The sequence below is a fragment of the Aulonocara sp. 'chitande type north' Nkhata Bay genome, linkage group LG20, assembly GCF_057382095.1.
Source record: "Aulonocara sp. 'chitande type north' Nkhata Bay isolate Kocher_YH1m ecotype deep benthic linkage group LG20, A_spYH_male_GT1.1, whole genome shotgun sequence".
Classification (NCBI taxonomy): Eukaryota; Metazoa; Chordata; class Actinopteri; order Cichliformes; family Cichlidae; genus Aulonocara; species Aulonocara sp. 'chitande type north' Nkhata Bay.
Window position 1 is genome coordinate 37,934,598 of NC_141363.1, and position 26,906 is coordinate 37,961,503.

The 26,906-nt window shown below is 47.2% G+C and overlaps 2 protein-coding genes across 3 annotated transcripts in view; both read left to right on the top strand.

Moving 5' to 3' along the window:
- LOC147306245 (voltage-gated potassium channel subunit beta-2-like) overlaps positions 1-26,906 on the top strand; it is a 253,214-nt gene that overhangs the window by 213,965 nt on the left and 12,343 nt on the right. The gene's annotated exons all lie outside the window — the stretch shown is intronic.
- LOC147306249 (uncharacterized) lies at positions 17,935-19,203 on the top strand. Its single transcript, XM_086278062.1, has one exon. It carries the CDS (start codon positions 18,097-18,099, stop codon positions 18,952-18,954), a length of 858 nt encoding a protein of 285 aa, XP_086134188.1. The 5' UTR covers positions 17,935-18,096; the 3' UTR covers positions 18,955-19,203.

Sequence of the window (26,906 nt, forward strand, 5' to 3'; positions counted from 1 at the left end):
GGCACTGGAGTAAGTGAATCACCCCTATTTCGACAAATAAACTTAGGGTTATGCCGGTGTCACGTCGGCCATGACGTGGGGCAGCAGAGGGTTACGAAATCTGAAGAAAGTTAAACAAGTCATGAACAGAATAAAATTTTTGCAGTCTAACATTGTGTTTCTTCAGGAAACACATCTGATGCATAATGAGGACTTGAAAATTAAGAGGAGGTGGAGAGGCAAGATCTGGTCTGCATCGTTTAACTCTCAAGCGAGAGGGGTGCATAAATCCATACCACTCCAGGGTTGAGTCAAACGATGATTTTAATGATCACACACGTGGGAGATGGACACCGTACGCAGACAGCATCAGATCTCAAAATGGTGGAGCATTGATCAAACTCTTATAGCCTCTAGTGGCCCCCACCTAATCATAAAAGCCTAAACATTCACATTCTTTCTCTCACACAGTGCCTAAGCTACGACCTTGGCTCCCTGTTTATCTGCTCCTGCTGAGATGGGGCAGAAAACTCCAGTATGTTCTGTTCTCTTCTAATCAGACAAATAAGGCGATGACTTTCTGCGAACAGTATTTCTTATAACTCAGCAGTATAATGCATCATAAAACAATATCATTCATTCACAATCAATCAGCAGTCTAATGTAATGCAAATCAGTTTAACAAATGCAATAGTTATCACCTTCTTCTAATTCAGGAGAATAATGCAAACTAAAATTACATAATAATTCACAATCTTTAATTAAGGGTCTAACATGGCATAAAATAATATTATAATCCCACACTATACAGCGCTTTATGAAGGAATTGAACTTAATAGCTATCTGGAGGGAAGAAAATCCGGACTTTCTAAAGTTCTCATGTTATTCTGGTGCACACAAGTCCTATTCAAGAATTTACTTATTTTTGATATCTGCAGAGTTGGGACTAAAATCAAGGAATGCTCCAATGAGGCTATTCTAATCTCAGATCATGCTCCCAATTCATTGGTATATCAGGACTTGTGAAAGATGCTAGGATTTGGCGTTGCAAACAAAAATGGTTGGCGGACCCTGGTTTTGTCTTGCTTTTGGATGAACAAATTAGCCTCTATTTTGAAATGAATAAAACAGAAACTTTTGCAAGCATAAGATGGGAGGCTTTTAAGGCTTTTATTAGGGGCCAAATAATTAGATCCAATCCAATCCAAAAGGCAAAAAAGTTAGAGACAAACATAAAGGAATTAGACAATGAATACTATCACACAAGGTCCCCTGAAATACAGCAAAATGTATTGCTGCTTTGGGCCTAATGGAATGAACTCTCTGCCTCAAAAGCTGTGGCCAGTCTGCTGCAACTTAAACAGTTCTTCTACAATCAGGGTGAAAAACCTGGGAAGGTTCTTGCATGACGTCTCAAGCAGCTCCAGAGTGAAAGGGCTATTATCTCACTGCAAAAATGAGCTAGGAGAAATTATTGTGGATCCGGCAGGAGCCTTCAGGAAATATTATGAAGATCTTTACAGTTCAGAAATATCTAATGACCACTCAGAACTAAAAAAGTTTTTAGATAAGATAAATATACCCAATATACCAGAAGACCTTAGGGCTATTTTGGAGAAAGATATCACTGTCGAGGAATTATCTGCTGCAATCGATAGTATTGAATCGGGGAAAAACCCCGGACACGATGGCCTCCCAATTGAAATTTATAAAAAGTTTAAATATAAACTGTTGACTTCCAATTTTAGAAATGTTAACAGAATCCTTTCAAAAGGGCACCTTACCACAGTCCTTGAAAGGAGCACTAGTTAGTCTGCTCCCAAAGGCTGGTAAACCACACAATAAATGTGAAAACTGGAGACCCATCAGTCTTCTTAATGCAGATTTAAAAATACTTTGTAAAATCTTAGCCAAGAGAATCGAAGAAATACTACCTAAAATAATTGGGAGGGATCAGAACGGATTCATTAGGGGCAGACAAGGATTCCACAATGTCCGAAGGATTCTGAACATTCTTTATGACCAAAAGGGGGGCTCTTGACACTGCTTTACTGTCACTTGACACTGAAAAGGCATTCGACAGAGTGGAATGGCCTTTATTTGTTTGAGACTCTGGCGCGCTTTGGTCTGGGAGAGGATTTTTGTTATTGGGTAAGATTACTTTATAAGGAATCATATGCACAGATCCTGACTAACAATAATATCTCAAAAACCATAAAAATAAATCGAGGGTGTAGACAAGGGGACCCTTTGTCCCCACCGTTGTTCATTATTGATTGATTGATTGATTGATTGATCATATATTATGGCAATTGAGCCTTTGGCTATTGCAGCGAGATGATAGTATGATATTATTTCTGGTATAACAATAGGACAGACAGAATATCGCTTAGCCTTGTATGCTGATGATTTAATTATTTTTCTTAAAAATTTTAACAAATCTATCCCGGTGTCACGGTTCTGGGTCAGTTTCGACCCAGTATTTTGAGTTTTGATTGATTAGTTTATTTTTGAATGTTTGTTGTGGTTTTGGGCGTTATGAGTATTATTATTAGAATTCTATGTTTCTGTTTATTCATGTTTAAGGATTTGTTCTCGGTTGTATCTCACGTTTAGTTTAGTTCAGGTTCCATGTGTCATTCTGTCTGTCTGTCTCAGTGTCAGGTCTGCGTCTTGGTGCAGTGTTCTCTTTTCCTGTTTTATTGGGAAGGTCTGCGTCTCATGTGAGTGTGTTCAGTTTTACCTGTGTCTCGTCTTGTTGATTATTCCCAGCTGTGTCCACCACCTGTGTGTAATTCCCCTGTGTTTCTCTGTGTGTATTTAAGTCGTGTCCTCTGTCATTGTAGTTGCTGGTCCGTCTGTGTATTCCACCCTGCTTCATCTGTGTGGAAACACCGCCAGGTGTTTCTGCTCACTTTCATTCATGTTCAGGTTCAGGTTCGTGTTCTGTAGTCAGTTTGTTCCCAGTCTAGTTTAGTCCTTGTTCGGTTCGCCTTTTGTCCATTTTTATTTTGTGTTTAATAAACCACCATCACACCTTTACAAGTGCCTGCGTTTGGATCCTCCTTTATTTTCCACGCGGCTCATCTCACTCGCCGTGACAGTACAGACCAGCCAGATATGGATCCAGCGGCATTCACCCCACCCACGGAGCTTCGGGACCTCATAACGAACTCTGCTTCAAAATTAATCAACCTGTGGCTAGAGCATGAGGGAGAAGCATTTCTCTACCTTCTGGAAGCCAGGCTACAACAGCTTATTTCCGATTATCCCTGGCTATTGGACTCACTGCACCCTCTGGTACAAAACTTCATTCTCCACGAACTCCACCTTCACCCCCCCCCGCCGCTACCGCTCGCCCGCTCGTTTCAGTGGAGCACGTGCCGTCCGAACTGCGTACCCGGCCCGTCGGAGCCGACTCCAAGGAGGAAGCGACATTCGCGTCACCGGCGCGGCACCCCACAGCCAGACTTCAGGATGTCAAAACAGCCGGCTGTGGTGGGTGAAACAGACACTCTTTCTGTTCCTTCTGACCCAGATACTAGGTCTATTTCTTCTGGAGCTATTTTTTGTGTCTCCTCTAAAAATAATAAGGATTTCTCTGTCTCACCCATGACCATTGCTCCTAAGACTGCCTTTGTTGAGCCGACTTTTCGTGTTAATTACTATGTTCACGCTGTTGTTCCCATGCCCGGAGTAGCTGAGCCTAGCACTACGAACATAGGGAATTTAAGTGTCAGGGAAGCTTTCTTGTCTCCGTCAGTTCCTTCAGGGAAAGCAATAAACCTTTCTGAAACTGGTTTTTCTGGCCGTATTGTCCCATCCTCACTTTCACCCCAGTCAGCAGCCCAGCTGCCCTCAGTTCAGTCAGCAGCCCAGCTGCCCTCAGTTCAGTCAGCAGCCCAGCTGCCCTCAGTTCAGTCAGACACTCCACAATTTATTACGCCTCCACTACAACCGTCTCCGCTACTGGTAGGTCAGTCTGTAGCCGCTTCGCTGCCTATAGCTCTGTTGCCACCAGTTCAACTGTCTGCCCACTCATTTACCCAGCCACCATCCTCACCTTCTCATCCAAAGCAGGAAACACACTTCACCACAATATCTGCTGGTTCTCTTAAGCTGGCCATCTCAGAGACAGTTGCTCCCTCTAGGGCCTCCCCAGAGGCTGGGTGTCAGTCACCAGCCAACTCTGGACCCCTAGAGGTCAAGACGCCAGCACCAGCAGCTCACCAGGAGAACTCACCAGAACGGTCTCGGCTCTCAGCACCCCTGAGAGTTCAAGTGAATTCACCCGTCCGCCTCTGTCCTCTGCTGAGTGTATTGGGGAACACTTACAGCCCTCCGAGGACTGCATCCCACTGTTGCTGCCTGAGTCAAGCCACTGTGCTGCTCAGCCCCAGCCAGTGTCCACACTGCCAGAGGTCTCCGTACCTGCTGCTTCAGTGTCTGTCTCCACTGGAGGGCCCGAGGAGCCCGTCCAGTCTCAAGCCACATTAGCTGGGGGTTCAAGTGAACCCAGCCAGCGTCCTGCCTCATCGGCTGGAGGGCCTGAGGAGCCCGTCCAGCCTCAGGTCTCGTCGGCTGGGGGTTCGGGAGAACCCAGCCGGCCTCAAGTCTTGTTAGCTGGAGGTTCCGAGGAGCCCGTCCGGCCTCATGCCACGTCTGCTGGAGGGCCCGAGTCGCCCGTCCAGCTTCAAGCCACGTCTGCTTGAGGGCCTGAGCCGCCCGTCCAGCTTCAAGGCACGTCTGCTGGAGGGCCCAAGCCGCCCGTCCAGCCTCAAATGTCGTCTGCTGAAGGTCCCGAGTCGCCCGTCCAGCTTCAAGCCAAGTCAGCTGGTGGGTCCGAGGAGCCCATCCAGCATCACGCCTCGTCTGCTGGGGGTCCTGGAGGACCCAGCAAGCACATCCTCACATCTGCTGACGTTCCGGGGAAGTTTGTTCAGCCACCACCTGCTGAATCATCCCCTGTGACTTCTACACCGTTGCCTGCGTCCACATCACCTCCTGCAGTATCACCACTGTCTGGTTCCGCAGCCGTCCCGCTGCCGTCAGGTTCCGCAGCCGTCCCGCTGCCGCCTGGTCCAGCCTCTGTGCCTTCATCCACGCCTGGTCCAGCCTCCGTGCCTTCGTCTGGTCCTGCCTCGTCTGGTCATGCCTCCGTGCCTTCATCTGGTCCTGCCTCGTCTGGTCCTGCGGTTGCCACACCGCCGTCAGAGCCAGCTCGACCTGTTCCGCTTCGCCTCTGCCGGCCGTTTTCCAGGCCTCTAAGTTGGCATCATAGCCTTCGGGGACAGCCTCCGGAAAGAGTTCATCGCCGCCGCTGGCATTGCGGCCGACCTCCGGACCTGCTTAGTGGCCGCCACTGCCTTCCGAGTGGTCGGCGTCCTGATTGGTTTTGCCTGCGCCGCCGCCGTTGCTGTGTGCCCGGCCGGCCCCCAGAACTGTCTTGGTCCTTGTGTTGTTGACCCCCGGGTCAACCCCCTGAACTTTTCTTGGACTCTTGTTGAGCTCTAGTTTGGTTTTGTTTTTGATCTGTTTTCTTGTGTTCGTGGACTGTTTTCTTGTGTTTTTGGACTGGTTTTGGACTCTTGTGCCCCTTGGTTTTGGTTGGCTCTGCTAGAATTGATTAAGGAGTTTAAGGAATTTCTGGTTACAAGATCAATATGTCTAAAACATCCATTATGTTAATAAACCAATTAGATAGAGAAAACCCAACCTCTGTTGTTACTCAATTTAGGTTGTTAATAGCTTTACCTATTTGGGCATCCAAATTCTTCCTTTGCTTAAGGATATCATAGAAATTAACTATAATTCAGTTATGCAAGATGTCTCAAAATCTCTGGATAGATGGACTGCTCTACCAATGTCATTAATGGGGAAATTAAATATTCTCAAAATGAATATACTCCCTGAACTGCTGTACTTATTTCAAAACTTGCCTCTGCCACCACCAAGCAATTTATTTTCTCAACTGAGGACACTCTTCATCAAGTTTTTATGGAAGAACAGACGCCCCAGGTTGTGCCTATCTCTATTGTATCTGCCTTACGACATCAAGTTAAGACTCACCTCAATGAAGTTAATTCACTCTCAGTATTCAGCCCGATATGGGGGAATGATCATTTCCCCCCAGGACAGGGTGAAGGGGGATTTAAAATATGGGCCGAAAGGGGGTTACAAAAAATAGTAAATCTTTACAACCCAGATAATAAACACTTACTGTCCTTTGATGAAATGGTTTTCAAGCATGACATAGCCTGCAGCCAGTTCTTTAGCTATTTACAGCTGAGAGACTTTATTAGAACACAGCAAAACCAGTCCTTGTCCATTCCTGGCCTATCAACCCTTGAAAAAATGATGGTGAAAGATTGCCAGGGAAGGGGCTTGATTTCTAAAATCTATAATAAACTGGTGGCCGCCTCTACAAAAACGTCCGTAAAGAAGCTTGAATCCTGGAGAGAAGACTTACTCCCTTGAAGAGTGGGAGAGGGCTTGCGCCAGGGCACAATCACAAACAGTGAACACTTATTTAAATCTCTTGCAGTACAACTGGTTAATGACTCCAGTCAAACTTAATGCTTTCTACAGTACCATCCCGGATGTTTGTATAAAATGTGACGAGGAAAAGGGAACACTTCTCCATTGTTTGTGGCAGTGTGCTGAAATTAGGAAATTCTGGGAAGAAGTGAAACAATGCACTGAAGAAATTTTAGAAATAAAACTGCATTTAGAACCAAACGTTTTTTGCTGGGCATCAATCCATCTAACTGTAATACAACAAGGAAACATCGCTTATTTTTAGACATAGGGCTGCTGATGGCTAAGAGAGTGATTGCCATTACTTGGAAAGAGGTGGATAGACTGAGAAGAAGTAAATGGATTTCAGAGTTAACATCTACCCTGCCCTTAGAAAAGATCACCTACGCAATCAGGGGTAAGCAGCAATGCTTTGATAGCATCTGGGGCCCCTTCAAAAACTTCCTTGCTAATAAAAACTTGCCCCACTTGGTGGAAATTTTTGGGGACGATTCATAGGTGGCCCTCTGCAGTCCACTTGGGAATATGTTTATTGCTTGACATTGAACAACTACTTTCTAATTTACATTTGACATATACCTGTGAGGGTGCATAATTTGTGGGAGATGCACACAGTTGTTCCCCCGTTTTCCCTTTTTTTGTCCTTGTTTGTTTGTTTTGCTTTTGTGTGTTGTTTTTGTTGTTTTGTCATTGCTGTTTTTTTCTCATCCTTTCCTATATGGTGTATATGTATAAAGGCAGTATGTCTATCTTGTAGTTTATGTAAGTTCAGCTACTTATTTTGTTACGCTTCATAGATGTGTACATTGCTATGTTCAAAATAAATAAAGACATTGTTGGAAAAAAAAATGGTTGTGAAGATAGTGTCAGTGCCTTTGTCTATAGATTTCACATTTTTCTGTGCCTTCATGGGTTTTTGTCATCTATACTTGTTTCTTCCCAGCCCTAACAACACACATCACATAGCTCTGTGATGTGTGGTGAGCGCAACCTCTCAGGATTGCATTACAGCTAGATGGACCCTAAGTCAGGCTCAGGGAGGAAAAGCCATCTGCCATGAGCAGTTGGGGGTGATGTGTGGAAGAGAGAAAAAGATTAACAATAACTAATGATTATGGTTGTGTATGAACACATAGTGAATGAAAAAAGTAAGTGAAGAATATTCAGTGCATAATGGGAAGCCTAAGCATAAGGGAGAGTTCATGTGATCCAGCCCTAACTATATGCTTTATCAAAAAGGAAAGCTTTAAGCCTAATCTTAAAAATATCTTTTTTACCGCAATGTTAATTAGGAGGTTCAATGCAAAGAAACAACCATCAATTAGTTGTGGTCTATCTCAAATCAAATCAAATCACTTTTATTGTCACATCACATGTGCAGATACATTGGTACAGCACATGTGAGTGAAATTCTTGTGTGCGAGCTTCACAAGCAACAGAGTTGTGCAAAATACAATAATGTAAACAAGCAAAATACAAGAATGGCTACATCTGAAACTAATAAATATATGTACAATATATAATAGTATATGCATTTCTGGATGTGTATACTAAATATTTTTCTACGTGTGTGTGTGTGTGTGTGTGTGTGTGTGTGTGTGTGTGTGTGTGTGTACACATATTTTACAAATTAAATAGAGTAAACAATAAATAAAATATATAAAATAAAATATACAGAGTGAGACATGTGCAAAACAGTGGCGTTACTGTACAGTATCTCGGTTTATCTCTGAGGATGTTTTACCAGTCAGTGGTTGCTTGAGTACTTTTCTATGCTGTGGTGTGCTGGGGGAGCAGCACAGCAAAGAAGGACTCATCCAGGCTGGAGAAACTGATCAGGAAGGCTAGATCTGTGGTCGGCATGAAGCTGGACACTCTGGTGACAGTGGCAGAGAAAAGGACACTAAAATAACTGCTGGACATTATGGACAATGCTGGGCATCCTCTGCACATGGCCATTAACAACCAGAAGAGTCTGTTCAGTGACAGGTTGCTTCTCCCCAAGACAAGAACTAACAGACTTAAAAACTCCTTTGTCCCACACGCCATCAAACTGTTTAACTCCTCTCTGGAGGAGGGAGGGGAAACAGGAGGACAAAGGAGGGGGGAACAACTAAGCTGTAGTGCCTCTTCACTTCACTGTGCAATACCTTTTGTGCAATACTTTTGTTAATAGTCAATGGTGCAATAGACCTCAATACTTGAAATGTGCAATTCACTTGTATTTTTATTTTTATTCCTATTTATTCTATTTATCGTATATTTTATTTATACTTGTCTCTGTATTTATGTGTGTGTGTGTGTGTGTGTGTGTGTGTGTGTGTGTGTGTGTGTATATAATATTCTGTAACTCTGTAACTTCTGTCGGTGCTGTGCTTTTGGAAACTGAATTTCCCAGAGGAACCCACCCGAGGGATTAATAAAGTTTTATCTTATCTTATCTTATCTCTTATCTTATCTCTTATCTTATTTGATAACTTAAGTGATAACTTAAAGGAAGGCACACATTGCTAAAATCTGAAAGAGAAAACAAGGTTGGACTGTAAGTCACTAACTTCAGAATAAAGGTTTAAACTCAGAAGAACAAATCAAACTCACCTCAGCTGCCACCCAATGTGGCAGTGAAAATAGTGAGCTGACGCTGAGTGCAGTCCTTATATAATGTGTGCCATGTAAGTTCAATTAAGGAACAAACTCCTGAGCCAATCAGTGATGAGAAAGTAAAATAGGAAACAAGGTAAGTCTGGTGAGGTGAGGGAGATTGAGGAAAAGGGTAAATAGAATAAGAATCTTTACAACAACATTGTTTCTAAGGTTTTTAGGACCAAGTACAATAACCTCAGTTTTATTAGAAATTAGAAGCAGGAAATCAAAGGTAATCCAGATCTCCAGGTTTTTATATTTAGGGTCCGTGCCCTGATAGCGTCGCGGTTTCGGCAACGTCCGGTAAGCTTTTACTGGCCCTTGAAAATCCAAGGGAGAAGGTGTAAGTCTCATGCCATACCGTACCCATATCCACAGCAGGCATGTTAGAACCAGGCAGAACAGGAAGTCAACAAGTCAGATGCATAACTTTGGGAAAAGGATTGCCTCTAAGGGCTGGTCAGTCGGGCTGGGGTGCGAAGCGTGGCTTGAGGAGCAGTCGCTCCATCGTACTCCTCTCTCAGCTGCCGGAAGCACGGTGAATGGCCCACCTGACGGAGCTCCATCTGTGTGCGCCTCGCACATCACACAGTGTGGGTTTTTGCAGGGCAGTGTCTGCCACCTTGACTCTCCTGGAAAGGTGCATCACTCACTCACGCTTTTTGTCTGGAGTACCAGGGGCGTGCCAGGGCCAAAACAGCAGTTGTTGTACCTATATTCACAAGGAGTCTGTAGACAGGGCGCGTGGCAAAGTTTTTCGATCGTGTGGTGGAGGGCAAGTGCAAGAGGGCAGGCTACTGAGGGACTAGAGCAGGGCATGATGTGCACGAGGGAGAGAACTGTGACGAGCACCGCTCCTTCCGCTCGAACCCTAGTCGCTCTCCTCTGCTCCCTCGTAGCACTGCTCTTTATTTTGGTTACATGAATTTGCATAAGTTTATTAACATGACATCTTACATAGGCATACATGTGAACAAAGAGTACCTTGTCTGTCTGTCGTGTGTGTGTGTGTGTGTGTGTGTGTGTGTGTGTGTGTGTGTGTGTGTGTGTGTGTGTGTGTGTAGGGTCAAGATGTGACCCTGTGAACGACTGCCCAAAGCTGGTACCAGGAGTCCAGCGGTCCACCTAAACAAAAGGCACTTATACTTAAGCAGGTACAGAGTAGGTGTCCTCCTATACCATAAATCAGTAAGAGAAGATACGACGCTCTCATGACCTTAAGATGTGTGTGTATGCCAAAGTGCTCTGAGAGGCACACAGAGTCTTTGCAGACTGCTAAGGATTAGACAACCTATCAATATGCAATCGATTATAAAACTCTAAGCATATATGAGTATATATTTCTAAGCATAAATGGTAATCCACAATATAAACCTAACAAGAACTTTGACTCCCCCATTGTTATCGATCGAGCTCACTAAAACAGAAACTCCGTAGCGCCGGCATCCAATACAGCCTGTATTCCATCCATCCATCTTCATCCGCTTTATCCGAGGCCGGGTCGCGGGGGCAGCAGCCTAAGCAAAGAGGCCCAGACCTCCCTCTCCCCAGCCACCTCCTCCAGCTTATCCGGGGGAATGCCAAGGCGTGCCCAGGCCAGCCGAGAGATATAATCTCTCCAGCGTGTCCTGGGTCTGCCCCGGGGCCTCCTCCCGGTGGGACATGCCTGGAACACCTCACCCAGGAGGCGCCTAGGGGGCATCCTTGTCAGCTGGCTCCTTCCGATGTGGAGCAGCAGCTGCTCTACTCTGAGCCCCTCCCGGATGGCCGAACTTCTCACCCTATCTCTAAGGGAGAGGCCAGCCACCCTTCGGAGGAAGCTCATTTCTGCCGCTTGTATCCGCGATCTCATTCTTTCGGTCACTACCCACAGCTCGTGGCCATAGGTGAGGGTAGGGACGTAGATCGACCGGTAAATTGAGAGCTTCGCTTTTACACTCAGCTCCCTCTTCACCACGACGGACCGGTGCAGCGTCTGCATTACTGCAGCTGCAGCCCCAATCCGTCTGTCGATCTCCGGCTCCCTTCTCCCATCACTCGCGAACAAGACCCCGAGATACTTGAACTCCTCCACTTGGGGCAGGAACTCATCCCCGACCCGGAGTGGGCACTCCACCCTTTTCCGGCTGAGAACCATGGCCTCAGATTTGGAGGTGCTGATCCTCATTCCCGCTGCTTCACACTCGGCTGCGAACCGTTCGAGTGCGAGCTGGAGGCCCTCACCGAATGAAGCCAACAGAACCACATCATCCGCAAAAATCAGAGATGAGATTCTGAGGCCACAAAAGCGAAAGCCCTCCGCCACTTGGCTGCGCCTAGAAATCCTGTCCATAAAAATTATGAACAGAACCGGAGACAAAGGGCAGCCCTGGCGGAGCCCATCACCCACCGGGAACAAGTCTGACTTATTGCCGGCGATGCGAACCAAGCTCTTGCAACGGTTGTATAGGGATCGAATGGCCCGTAGCAATGGGCCAGACACCCCATACTCCCGCAACACCTCCCACAGGACACTCCGAGGGACACGGTCGAATGCCTTCTCCAAGTCCACAAAACACATGTAGACTGGTTGGGCAAACTCCCATGCACCCTCAAGTATCCTCGAGAGGATAAAGAGCTGGTCCAGTGTTCCGCGACCAGGACGAAAACCGCATTGTTCCTCCTGTATCCGAGGTTCGACTAGCGGAAGAACTCTCCTTTCCAGCACCCTGGCATAGACTTTCCCAGGGAGGCTGAGGAGTGTGATCCCCCTGTAGTTGGAACACACCCTCCAGTCCCCCTTCTTAAAGATGGGGACCACCACCCCGGTCTGCCAGTCCATAGGTACTGCCCCTGATCTCCACGCAACATTGCAGAGGCGTGTGAACCAGGACAGCCCTACAACGTCCAGAGCCTTCAGGAACTCGGGGCGGACCTCATCAACACCAGGGGCTCTGCCACCAAGGAGTTGTTTAACTGCCTCAGTGACCTCGCCCCCGGAAATTGGTGGGTCATTCCCCTCATCCCCAGACTCTGCTTCCTCCTCGGAAGACGTGTCAGTGGGATTAAGGAGGTCCTCAAAGTATTCCTTCCACCGCCTGACAATTTTCTCAGTCGACGTCAGCAGCGCTCCGCCAGCACTATACACAGTGCAGGTAGAGCACCGCTTTCCCCTCCTGAGACGCCTGACGGTTTGCCAGAATCTCTTCGAGGCAGTCCGAAAGTCTTTTTCCATGGCCTCTCCGAACTCCTCCCACACCCGAGTTTTTGCTTCAGCCACTGCCCGAGCCGCATTCCGCTTGGCCTGTCGATACCTGTCGGCTGCCTCCGGAGTCGCACAGGCTAACCAAGCCCAATAGGACTCCTTCTTCAGCCTGGTGGCTCCCTTCACCTCTGGTGTCCACCATTTGGTTCGGGGATTACCACCACGGCAGGCACCAACCACCTTGCGGCCGCAGCTCAATGCAGCAGCTTCGGCAATGGAGACGCTGAACATGGTCCATTCGGACTCAATGTCCCCAGTCTCCCTCGGAATGCTGTTGAAGCTCTGCCGGAGGTGTGCGTTGAAGATCTCGTGGACTGGGGCCTCTGCTAGATGTTCCCAGCACACCCTCACTACGCGTTTAGGTGCACCAGGTCTGTCCAGCGTCCTCCCCGGCCACCTGATCCAACTCACCACCAGGTGGTGATCAGTTGACAGCCTGTATTGTCCAGCCAAACTGGTGATCACAGCAAACGGTTCCAGGTACACGTTCACCGACGCACAAGCGACGCACAAGAGCCCATTTTTTATGAAAGGGGAGGAGGGCGGGGAGAGGAGAGAAAAGAAAAGAGAAAAAATCCCATGGGTTGCAAATCTTTATCCACAAGTTAAGTAATGGTTATTGATAAGTATAAAAACCCAGTAAATTTTGTCTCATGGAATTGTAAAGGGCTCAATGGTGCTGGTAAGCAGGGTAACATTCTAGTACAACTTAAAAACTGGGAACAGATATAGGGTACTTGCAGGAAACTCATTTGAGAAATCACCAGAAGTTGCGGGGCAGATGGATCAAGCAGGTGTTTCACTCTAACTTCACAGCTAAGAATAGAGGTGCAGCCATTATTATCAGAAAAGAGATCCCTTTTACAGCGCCAAAAGTGTTATCGGACCCTCGAGGACGTTATATCATAGTTACAGGGAAACTTTATAATAAGCAGGTTATACTAGCAAATATTTACGCCGCTAATGTTGATGATGCAGGCTTTATATAATCTTTTATATCCTCTTTACCTGATATGGTGGAGATTTTAAATTCATTTTGAATTTAAAACCAAAATGAGGCGTGGCCTGGCCGAGCAAAGTCTACGACAGCAGATCACTTGTAAACATTGGTGACAAGGTTGCACATTTAATCTTGGATATTTTAAACCCGAGCCGTCCTGGCCGCCAGACATACTACGCAGCATGAATAACGACAAAGGACGGGCCGCTCACCTGAGGCATAGAACAAAGAAGCAGACGGCAGCAGCTTAAACACCTGGTGCCATTTTGATGACCCTCTGGAGTGCCTTTCTGTGTGCTGTGATGCAGCTGGAGAACCACACACCAATGCAATATGTCAGCACACTTTCAATGGAGCAGCGGTAGATGGTCAGCAGCTCCTTCTTCAGGTCTATTTTTCTGAGGATTCTCAGAAAGTGGATAAGCTGTTGGGCCTTCTTTAAAACCGCAGAGATGTTAGAGCTCCATTGGAGGTCTGTGTCTAGGTGCACACCCAGAAACTTGAAACTGGAGACCCTTTCCACACACTCCCCGTTGATGCTGACAGGCTGCAGCTCAGACTTCCTTCTTCTGAAGTCAACTACCAGTTCTTTTGTTTTGGGGATATTGAGGTCCAGGTTGTTATCTACACACCAATCTGACAGCTTCTGAACTTCAGCTCTGTACACCGTCTCATCTCCCCTAGAGATGAGCCCCACCACGGTGGTATCATCTGCAAACTTGATGACTGCATTGTCTGGGTGGGTACTAACACAGTCATGTGTGTACAGAGTGTACAGTAGGGGACTCAGTACACAGCCTTGTGGAGAGCCGGTGTTAAGGCTGAGGGCCGGCTGAGGAAAGATGAGGCCCCACTCTAACTCTTTGTACACAGTCTGAGAGGAAGTCTCTGATCCAGCGGCAGGTGGTAGAAGGAAGTCCGATTTCCAGCAGTTTAACTATTAGTCAACAAAGAGCAGCCTGGCGTAACGGCGAGAGATGGTGGTGTGGAGCAATGGCATCTTCAGTTGATCTGTTAGCTCTGTATGCGAACTGGAGCGGGTCGAGTGTGGGTGGCAGGCAGGACATGATCTGACGTCGGACCAGTTTCTCGAAGCAATTCATTATAACAGGTGTTAGAGCAACTGGTCGGTAGTCGTTGAGGCTGCTAATGTTGGCAGTGGGACAATTGTGGCTTACTTTAGGCACGGCGGGATGCAGGACTGGGACAGTGAAGTGTTGAAGATTTTAGTGAAGACCCCATCCAGCTGGTCTGCACACTCTTTTAGGACCCTTGCGGTTACCCCATCTGGTCCGGCGGCCTTCCTGGGGTTCACTGCCCTCAGTGTGCGCCTCACCTCATATTCCTGCACCATGAGGCTTGGGCTGCTGCTGCTGCTGTCCGATGTTTTTGCTGCTGCCGCCTCTGGTCCCTTCACCTCAACGCGTGCGAAGATGTGGTTCAGCTCCTCCTTATGCACCGCGTTACCCTCAGTCAGCGTGGTATTGCAAGGTTTGTAGTTGGTTAAGTGCTGAACTCCCTGCCATAACTGTTGTGAGTTGTTGCTGTAGTGGTCTTCGATTCTTTTCTTGTATGCTGCCTTGGCTTCTCTGATGCCTCTTTTCAACTCAGATCTGGCTGCAGTGTAATGCATACCATCACCGGATCTAAAAGCGGTGTCACGTTGCCTCAGCAGGACCTGGACCTCTTTAGTCATCCAGGGTTTCTGGTTGGAATACACCCAGAGACGTTTGTCTACAGTGACAGAAGTTAATATATGAGAGCACTGATGTTGTGTGCTCTTCAAGGTCCTGATGTTCGAACACGCTCCAGTCGGTGTTTTCAAAACAGTCCTGCAGCTGATGTGATGCACCTTCTGGCCAGGTTTTCACAGTTTTTGTGACTGGTGGGCTCTTCTCCTAATGGGACTGTATGCAGGGATCAGCAGCACGGACATGTGGTCTGACAAATCTAGATGTGGTAGAGGGGTTGCTCTGTAGCCTTTTTGGATGTTGCTGTAGGCTTTATCCAGTGTGTGTTTCCCCTTCGTTGCACATTTAATATGCTGTTCAAATCTGGGGAATACTGACCTTAAATCAACATGGTTGAAGTCCCCAGCTATAATGTGCACTGCGTTTGGATGGGAATTCTGCTGATTGCTTATTGTCTTGTGCAGCTCCTCCATGGCCGAGTTAGCATTAGCATCGGGTTAGTGTCATGACGGTGGACCATGCGGCCTGCTAGCTCAATCCGGTTGTTCAGTCTGACGTCACTAGCCGTGTGTGGACCTAAACTCCGCTGCAGGTCCATATGTCAAACGATCACTATGGAATTACTGAGAGTTGAAAAACTGTCTAAAGTCTTTCATCTTTAATAAAATGATCAGCGTTCTGCTCTACCAGGTGTAACAATTGAGTTTAACATCCAGGCATCCATGAAAACGGAATTTATGACATTTAACGGAGTTAGAAGTTAGCAGGGAGTTAGCTCGCTAGCTTCTATCTAAATACAATATAGCATGTCCTGACTGCGGGGTTTTGGAAACAAATTAAAACGTACACCTCTGTTATCACTTCCAACATAAATGAAGACAGAAAACTAAACAGCAGTGACATTTGTAGGGTTACTGAAGTTTGGGTAGCTGGGTATATAATGATGTGCTACGTGACCGCTAGCGACACAGCTATGTTAGCATAATATAAACAAGCTAACTTTTTTCCACTCGATAAAAGTTAACGTGAGGGTTCTTGGTGGTCAGGAACAAATGTAATCGCATGGCAGGATGCTGTAAAAGGCCCAAACTTCAGCCAGGAGAACAACTGAGAAAATCCATCCACAATATGAGGTTAGTCATTCATATACTGCTGCATGGGCTGGGCTGTAGTTACATCCTAAGGTTTTAAAAACTGAGCTAAATGATTAGCGGTAATAAAAGCCGAGGGAGGTCAACAGTGATCACTGACTGTTTTAGGAGCTTTTTGAGATTAAATAGAAGAAAGTACATAACATTAAACATGTTAACAACACAAAAGCCATATTAAACGCAGACTACTTTAGGCCCGGAAGTAGGATTCGTCACGTCATCACTTAACAATCGGATAGCCGAGTCCGGAATTGATGGCTGCAGCCAAGTCTCTGTGATTAATATTATATATATAATGCTGCTGTCCCTTACACACTCGTTGAATGCAATTTGTAATCTCAGTTCGGCGATTTTGTTGGTAATGGACCTGACGTTGGAGAGGAAAATCCTCGGAAGCGGTAGCTTAAATGGCTGTTTCTTTAGCCGTGCTAGTGGGCCCGCCCTGCAACCGCGCTTTGGCCTCCTTTCTTTACGTTTCCTCTTTGTCTTGCTGCTGGGAAGAACCAACCATGGAGACCCTGGAGCTCTTATTATGTCCTCCGGAATGCTGTGAAAGTGGTGGTAGTCCGACGTAATGCTCCTTGCACAGCGTAATCCCAAACTCAGAAGGTCCTGACGACTGTAGATGGACTCTACTCAATGTATAATAATAAAAAATACACCCATCCACACAGATACATGTAGAAGAAGTAAAAAACAAAACACCGAACATGAGGAGCAGTGAGCCGCTACGTCTGTGTGCGCCGCCATCTTCTCCTCCTCCATCCCAGACACCAAAGATCTGCTCCAGTTTGCCTACTGACCCAACAGATCCACAGAGGACACCATCGCTCACGTCCGGCACACCACCCTCAGCCACGTGGACACGAAACAGGGTAACTATGTGAGAATGCTGTTTGTTGATTACATTTCAGCATTTAACACAATAGTGCCCAGCAGACTGTTCACAAAGCTGATGGATCTAGGACTCAACACCCGTCTGTGTGCATGGGTGTTGGACTTCCTCACTGGCAGATCTCAGGAGGTGAGGGTGGGTAGATGCGCCTCTAACAGCATCACCATCAACACAGGAGCACCACAGGGATGTCCTCTCGCCACTGCTCTACTCCCTCTACACTTCAGACTGCTGACAACACAGTGGTGTTGGGTGCCATCTCCAACAATGATGAGACGGCCTACATGGATGAAGTAAATAGTAAATGGCCTGTATTTGTATCGCGCTTTACATAGGACTCCAAAGTGCTTTACACGTTCAGTCATCCACCCATCCACACACACATTCACACACTAGTGATGGCATGCCAGATTTTTCTAGTGAAGAATCTGGCATCATGGTGCCATGATAACCATCTCCAGCTAAACGCTGGCAAGACCAAGGAGCTGGTGGTGGACTTCAGAAGGAGTCAGCACAGAGACTAGAAGCCCATTATCATCAATGGCGCTCCAGTGGAGAGGGTGCAGTCCTTCAAGTATCCGTCGGTGTCCACATCTCCTCAGACCTGACATGGTCTTCCCACATTCAGGTGCAGACCAAAAAGGCTAGGCAGCGCCTGTACCACCTACGACAACTGAGGAAGTTCAGGGTATCTCCAGAGATCCTCAGGACTTTCTATACAGGTGCTGTGGAGAGCATCCTCACACAGAACATCACGTCCTGGTTTGGGAGCAGCTGTGTTAAGGACTGTGGTGGGGCGTGGTCTGCGGGGCCGTGCGGACGCACCTGCACGGCATCCGCAATCACGCCCGCCGTGTTAAAACACGGGGACTCAGGGGTTGGTGGTGGTGTGGTGTGACGTGAATCAAATAAAGTTGGCTCTGAACGTCGCTCCGTGGTCCCGCCGTGCCTTATTCATGCCACATTGGTGCCGAAACCCAGGAGGCGGCATGGCGGGTACCTACCAGAGCCAGGAAAGGAAAGAGCTGGCCGAGAGGGTGGCCGAAATAGCGGCCACCCAGCGGAAGCAGGCGGCGGAGGTGCGTCGCCAACAGGAAGAACTGCGGAAGGAGAGCGAACGCCACCTGGGGAAGATGGCAGAGCTGGCAGCGCTGCTCTGGGCCTGGGCGCCACCCCCACAAGTGTGTCCCGAGGACAGTGAAGCGGTGGAGGAGCCGTGTGGGTCACCTCGGCAGCCGGAGGTGGTGGACGAGCCACGCGGGGGTCCGAGCCTGCCGGAGGAGGAGGAGCAGCCGGGTGAAGGGCTGCTCCTGCCGGGAGCGGTGGAGGAGCCGCTCCAATCGGAGGCCGAGGACGAGGCGGGCGAGGGTCTACACCTGCCGGAGGCAGAGGAGTCGCTCCACCCAGAGGTGGGCGAGGGGCTGTGCCTGCTGGGGGCGGAGGCGCAGTGCGCGGAGCCGCTCCAAACGGGAGTGGCGGAGGTGGTGGCGGAGCAGCTGTGCGGGGAGACGGAGGTCCCTGCTCCAGGGCAGCCTGTGCAGCCGGAGTTGGAGGCAGAGGAGCGGGACAGCCCCGCTAGGCCGGGGATCGGCGGGCTGGCTAGTCCAGCCTCGCTGCCACCAGTCGATTCTGCGCGCCTGACGTCTGCCCAGCCGCCTGTGTGCAGGAGCTCACGGCCATGCCTGTGGGGCCGTGTCCGCTTGCTACGCGGCCGACCTCCGGACCAGCTTCGCCGTTGCCGCTGGATGCGCGGGCGGCCACCAGAACGGACGCTTCCCCGTCGCTTGGTCAGGGGCTGGGGCGCCGATGTGTAGGGGCCGAGTCTCGCCCCAGTTCGCGGGGGGGGAGTAGGTTCGGCCAGATTGCTCCCCGGCCTCAATCGGGCGATGGGGGTATGTGGTGGGGCGTGGTCTGCGGGGCCGTGCGGACGCACCTGCACGGCATCCGCAATCACGCCCGCCGTGTTAAAACACGGGGACTCAGGGGTTGGTGGTGGTGTGGTGTGACGTGAATCAAATAAAGTTGGCTCTGAACGTCGCTCCGTGGTCCCGCCGTGCCTTATTCATGCCACAAGGACCAAAAAAGCTCTTCAGAGGGTGATCCGTACAGCAGAACGTTGCTACAGGATTGCTCTCCCCCCGCTTCAGGACACCTTACACCAGGAGATGCCAGACTAGAGCAGCGCAGATACTGAAGGACCCGTCCCATCCTGGCAACAAACTGTTTGAACTTCTGCAATCCGGTAGAAGGTTCCGCATTATCCAGGCAAGGACAGAGAGACTCAAGAGGAACTTCTATCCCCAAGCCATCTGGGCCCTAAATCCCCCCCCCCCCCCCCCCATCTCCTACACACAAACACACACACGCCCTCTCACATCATCCATAAGTGACTGAGACAGGACTCTATTCTAGACACTCTAAACCCACCAGCACAATGTGCATTTCAAACTCCTTTAATTTTAAATATGTTCATATTGTCTATTTTGTAAAATGTTCAGATCGTCTATTCTTATTTAATTCGCTTAATGTACAGAATTCCCCTGCTTGCTGCATACAATGCTACTTCACCTAATGTATATAATATATAATGCTGTTCCTCCCCCCTCCCCTTTTTTTTTTGCACAAGTCGGGGAGCGTGTCAGGTTAGATTTCACTGTGTGTTATATTTGTATAACTATGCACGACTAAAAGAACTTGAACTTGAGCAAAGATTGGCATCTAGGTCAAAATCAAAATCTGCGAAAGTCATTCAGGAGTTTATGAAGTCATATAAAGTGATTTAGAGCTTTTTCCCCTTTTTCCCCTTTTTTCCCCTCGACTTTTTCTTAATAGATAATAGATTTCTTGCACAGACCCAAAGTTGGGACTATAAGGCAAAAGTTTTATCTGACCATAGTCCAGTATTGCTACAATTAGCAATAGGAGATAGAGCTAATATACCAAAATAGCGATTTATAAATGTTTTGTTGTCAGATAATATTTTGGTAAATGAAATAAAGGATCAAATCAAACTATTTATTTCAATAAATGATATACCTGATGTTATATTTCCACTGTAGTGTGAATACACTATTAGAGCTTATGCCGAGTCAGACTGCACACACAATCGTTTGTTTACAAGTTGACTTCTTCTTTATTGGGATCACACAGGATGGTATGGCGCGGAGCGGATGTGTTTGACTCCATTAGCTTTCAGGAACACCCTGAATTCCTCAGAACAGAACTGCGGTCCGTTATCACTCACCAGGACGTGGGGAATGCCATGGCGACTAAAGAGACCCCGTAGCACTTGTATGGTTTTACCAGCTGTGGTGCTATCCATAATATGCACTTCAGGCCACTTGGAATGTGCATCTACCACCACCAGGTACATGTGACTTTCAAATGGACCCGCAAAATCCACATGGATCCGTTCCCACGGACAGGAAGGCCACAGCCAAGGGTGTAAAGGTGCTAACCCAGGCTCTTTTTGCATACGCTTACAAGAGTGGCAGGCTTTAGCTTGAAGCTCAATTTGAGAATCAATGCCAGGCCACCAAACATAGCTGCGAGCTAAGCTCTTCATCCTCACCATCCCTGGATGTGCAGTGTGGAGCTCTTTCAGGACATGAGAGCGCAGCTTAGGTGGCACAACCACCCTCACGCCCCACATAAGGCATCCCTGCTGTATTGTGAGTTTATGTCTGCGCATCAGATAGGGTGACAGCTCTTGATCTGTGTCCTTTGTTGCTGGAAAACGTCCAGTTATTACCATTTCCAGCACACGAGACAAAGTGACATCAGACAAAGTGTCACGTCTGATCTCGGCGACACTGACTGGTAATGTGTCCAGCTGAGATGCGTAGAATACCTCAACTGCTCCCTGTTTCTCTTTCTGTGCAAGGGGCAGAGGTAAACGTGACAGACCGTCAGCATTGGCGTGATGTGCCCCCTTCCGATACTGTAAGGTGTGTGTGCTGACAGAAGGAGCGCCCAACGCTGCATTCGCGCAGCTGCCATTGATGGTGTACCTTTTACTGGACTCAGAATTGAGGTCAGTGGGCGATGATCAGTGAGCAAGGTGAACTTGTTACCATGGAGATACTGGTGAAACACTCCAAAAACAATTGCCAACGCCTCCCTCTCGATCTGAGCATAGTTTCGTTCAGCTTTGCTGAGGGTTCGTGAAGCATAAGCAATTGGCCGTTCTTGGCCATCAGGCATGACATGTGAGAGCACGGCTCCAACGCCATATGGTGAAGCGTCACATGCCAAACGGAGAGGCAGTTCAGGATTGTAGTGGGTGAGTATTTTTGGTGAGGCCAGACGTTCTTTAGCTTTCTGGAAAGCTGACTTGCAGGCTGATGTCCACTGCCATTTCTTCTCTTTACTGAGTAGCTCATTCAGCGGCTTCAGGACTGTAGCTAAATCAGGTATGAAACGTCCATAATAGTTGAGCATTCCCAGAAAAGAACGTAACTGGCTGACATCAGCTGGTGCTGGAGCTTCCATAACGGCACGCACCTTTTCTGGTGATTCGTGTAACCCTGCCGCATCAATTATGTGGCCCAGGTATTCCACCGATTCTTGGAAAAACAGGCACTTCTCCTGTTTGAGGAGGCCATAGTCCTCCAGCCTGCCCAAAACTGCCTTAAGGGTTCTCAGGTGTGTCTGTTTATCTGGACCACTGACGAGGATGTCATCCAGATAACAATGGGTGTATGGTAGGCCGAGAAGCACTTGATCCATAGCCTTCTGAAACAATGCAGGTGAAGACGCCACTCCAAAAGGCAAGCGATTGAAACGGAACAGCCCTTTTTGTGTCGAAATAGTCAGCAGCTTCTTAGACTCCTCTTCTACCTCCATCTGTAGGTAGGCATTTGCTAAGTCTAGCTTACTGAAATGCTGACCTCCTGCTAGAGAAGCAAACAAGTCCTCAATGCGTGGAAGTGGGTACTTATCCACACAGAGCTGCGAATTAAGAGTGACCTTGAAATCACCACAGAGTCTCACTGAGCCATCCTTCTTGTTGACAGGGACCACGGGCGTAGCCCAATCACTATGCTCCACTGGTGTGATCACCCCAAGCTCAGTCAGGCGTTTCAGTTCTGCCTCCACCCGAGGGCGGAGAGCATAAGGCACGTTATGTGGTGGATAGAATTTGGGGACACTATCATGCCTAAGAGTCAATCTGGCTTTAATTCCTTTCATTGTGCCCAGCTCCTTAGAGAAAACGGCTGAGTGTTTCTTTAGCACAGCCTCCAGATTGTCATTTCCGCTTTGTTCTCTGGCATGGACCATCTTTAAGTCTTTCCAGTTCAGCTTAATCACTCTCAGCCACTCCCTACCAAACAGTGGTGGAGCATCCACCTTTACCACGTACAAGGGTAGAGTTGCGCGCTGCTTATTCAGTTCAACTTGCACCTTGATGACCCCTTCTGGTGCCAGCGGCTCCCCAGTGTACGTTTTCAGCATGATGTCAGTGGGTTGCAGCGGCAACTGACTCAGCATACTTTTATATTGTTCCCATGGAATCAAAGACACAGCAGCCCCTGTATCCAGCTCCATCTCCATTTTCTTCCCGTTAACTACAGGCATTAGGGAGATACGTGAATATTTCTCTTTTCGTGACAAAGAATACAGCTCCAATTCACTATCAGTGTCGGGTCTGGTTCCTTCACTTTCACTCTCCTCTGCAGCAACATGATGAATTCTCCTCTTTTTGTCCTTTGCTCTGTTTTTAACTGCATTGCCTTTCAGCTCAGGCTTCCCCTCTTTCTCTTTCCTGTTCCAATCTTGGCTGCTTCTGGCTCTACCTTTACACATGCGTTTCGTGTGGCCCTTCCTTCCACACTGGTGACAGTCACGGTCTTTGTACCAGCAGTCATCATCAGTATGATTAATTTTCCCGCAGCGGCGGCATTTATCACCTTTATGTGACAGCACCGCATTCACTTTAAGGGAACCACTCAACTGCTGCACTTCACGTGTTGCTGTCTCTGCCGACACAGCATAATCAACTGCTTTGCGAAACGTCAGATCATTTTCAGTCAAAAGACGCTTCTGCACAGTTTCACACTTTAATCCACACACAAATCTGTCTCGTAGAGCATCTTCCAGATACGCACCAAACTCGCAATGTTCTGACAGTCTTTTCAGCACCGCCACATACTGTGCGACCGTTTCTTCTTCCCCCTGATTCCTCTTGTGAAACTGGAACCTTTCAGCTATTACCAGCGGTTTGGGAGCAAAATGAGCTTGCAAAACACCCACAATATTGTCATACTGCATTGTCCCAGGCTTGCTTGGCGCCACTAGATTACGCAGCAGACCGTACGTCTTGGGACCCATCACACTCAGCAGCACCGGGACCCGTTTCTCAGGCTGAATGTCATTAGCAAGGATGTAATGCTCAAAACGTTCAATATACATCGCCCATTGCTCACCAGCATCATCAAAGGGGTCCATCTGCCCAATCATTCCAGCCATGATGTATCCGCTGTCCACAGCCAACACTGTCGTTTCTGACTCGTCTGCGAAAAAGCAGCTAGTAGCTAGCTCTGATGCTAATTCACCACGCGATCGTCCGTTTTCCGTCCAAACTCGGCCACGCAGTCAGTTCATGCTCAGTAGACGGCCAAGTCTTCCAGACGTCACAACTCGTCGCCAATTTATGTTATATTTCCACTGTAGTGTGAATACACTATTAGAGCTTATGCCGAGTCAGACTACACACACAATAGTTTGTTTACAAGTTGACTTCTTCTTTATTGGGATCACACAGAAGTAACACACACACATAACTGGGCGTGGTGCCCCCTACTGGCGATGGCTTGCATAGCACACAATAATTCTTGGTTCATACATAACACCTGAAATTACGAGATCCACATCATGGGACACATTAAAAGCCTACTTGAGAGGCCAAAACATCTCACTGAGTTGTCATAGACACTAGCAATGAAAAGAAAGAGAGTCAAACATAACAATGGAACTTTTAGAAATAGATCAAGAATATGCCATCTCCAAACTTTATAAAAAAGGTCTCACTGCAGACAGAACTTAAATTGCTTTACACAAACGACACAACAAGATTACACTTTACCCTACCGCCTACTGGTGTTGGCCAGAGGGGCCGATGGCGCGATATGGCAGCATCGCTTCTGTGTGTCTGCCCCAGGGCAGCTGTGGCTACAAGTGTACAAGTGTTGCCTCCACCAGTGTGTGAATGTGAGAGTGAATAGTGGAATTGTAAAGCGCTTTGGGTGCCTTGAAAAGCGCTATATAAATGCAATCCATTATTACTTACACAATTTTGTCATAAGCACTATGAACACGGAGAAAAAAACAGGTAGTTTACTAGCAAGGAAAATTAAAGAAGTTACAGTATCCAGATTGATCACAGAAATAAGAACTAGTACAGGGCAAATAACAACTGATCCAAAGATAATTAATGATATATTCCGAGAATATTACGCCGCACTTTACTCCTCAGACTCACAAAAAGATCCAGACATAATTGAAAGTTTTTTCGATTCTATCCAAGTTCCATCTATCAATATAGAATAGGGGTAGGCAACCTTTCTGATGAGGAGTGCCATTTAAAGTTTCCTCAGAAGTCAGTGTGCCATACGATTGCATTAGCAATAAATTTAATAACGCTCTATATTAACGGTTACACACTATATAGAACCACTTTATAGAATTATATTTGTTCGCAGATGTTGGCAGCTATCAGCAAATAATTATCAGCTATTTTGAAACAAAAAAAAGACACTTTTTATCCAAAACAAGAACTCTATAACAGCAAATGAACTGTACAACAGAAAATACAAATGCTATTTATGGTGTCCTCACAACAATGATAAGAAAAATAAACTGGGCCAATATGGCATGTTTGTTAATACACTCTGATCTCTGGTCTCCCACTCAGAGACATAGGTCTCCAAGTGTCCAGCATTCAGATGGCTACCTGAGGACATTCATGTGAGAGAAAATCTGCTCACACAGATATGTAGAGCCAAATACTGTCAATAAGGCCTCTGCAATGTACTTGTCAGGTAGTGATGTCCAGCAGTTGAAAATGCACGCTCCATGAACACGCACAGCTATGGATTCCAGCTGCTTCGATGTTATATGTATGATTTCTATACATTTTACGTCAGATAAAAACTTTGGTTGTAAGATTCAGATAATTATTTAATAAAAGCGAGACATTTTAAATGAGAATAAGAAAGTATTTCTTTGTGTCCCCTACCTGGCCCCCTGGCAAAACTTTGCTAGACCCGCCCCTGCATAGTTACCAGCTGTCAGCTACATAAAAAAAAAGGATCCTGGTGTTATTTGTCTCTCAAAAACAGTTCTTAACTTCCATTCAACTCATTCACTTAAAAGATAAACCTGTTTCTCCATCACCTGTTCAGCTCTGATGATTCAGTAAGGACATCTACTCGTTCCATCTTCATGTTTCCCTCTCACCAGATATACAAACCGATATCATGACCAGCAGCTTTTATAGCTGTAGCTCCAGCAAACATCAGCTAATACTAGAAAGTAATATTAAATACATTCTAACAACAGCTAATCAAGATTAAATGTGCTGCTGCTGTTTAGCGCGACATCCGCCGGTTTCCTCTTTCTGGCGCAAAGTGGGAGATAAACAAGCAAGAGAGAAAAGCTGATCAGCTGATCATTGATCCGTTTCATGATTGAAGAAGAAACAGGAGAGGGAGGGGGAGAGAATGAGAGAAGAAGAGGCAGCTGTGCAGCGTAACGACAGAATAACTCCAGTTTTGTGTCTTTTTCCATTCTAGCTGAAGTATGGGACAAACTGTCCCTTTTCACCTCAACACGAAACGCGTAATATTTTCTCTCAATGTGTAATATTTTCTCTCAATGCAGGACGATTCCATCTTTTTACGGGATGGTTGGCAACTCTACTAACTAACCTTATGAATTAAATAAAGTTCAACATCAGTAACATCAATGCACCCACCCAGCTGTATAGAAACTCCGTCATGTTAGCTAGTACGCAGTACGAGTTATTGTAACTGACTGTAAAAAGTCAGCACAACGAAAATAAACTACACCTAAACTTGGTTTATATCTGACCCAGATAGACTGCAGGTCATAACTTCTTACCTGAAGTTCAGTTCACCTGACACTCGGACCGGCGGCTGCCTTGGGGCTCTCCTCCTGCCTCTCTCATCCACCTGTTGGCCTCCACCCCTTGCTAATTTTACTGAATCTGAGGAAGCACCACCATAGCCACCATAGTGGCTGTAGCTCAGGAGGTAGAGCAGGTCATCTACTGATCGGAAGGTTGGTGGTTTGATCCTTGGCTCCTCCAGTCTGCATGTCAAGTATTCTTGGGCAAGATACTAACCCCAAGTTGCTCTCCGATGCGTTCCTCGGAGAATGTAGTTAGAAAGCACTAAGTATAGATGAAGTGCTTGTGAGAATGGGTGTGATTGGGTGAATGTGGCATGTTGTATAGAGCGCTTTGAGTACTCCGAGAGAGTAGAAAAGCGCTATATAAGAATCAGTCCATTTACCAAACAACTGAGTTATTTTTACACACTGACCAGCATCTGGCCAATCCACCGCCTTTTATTGTTTATACCGTTACAAAGAAAGAAAGAAAAAGTCACTGGGCCACCCAACAAAGGCCCAGTATGTCGGATGGCCAGTCCAGCTATGGTCGTGCCATCAGTTAACCCTCCGCGTGCCAACTGTGGCACGCGTGCCTAGGGTTGCCGACCCCTGGTATAGACCAATAAGTCTATTG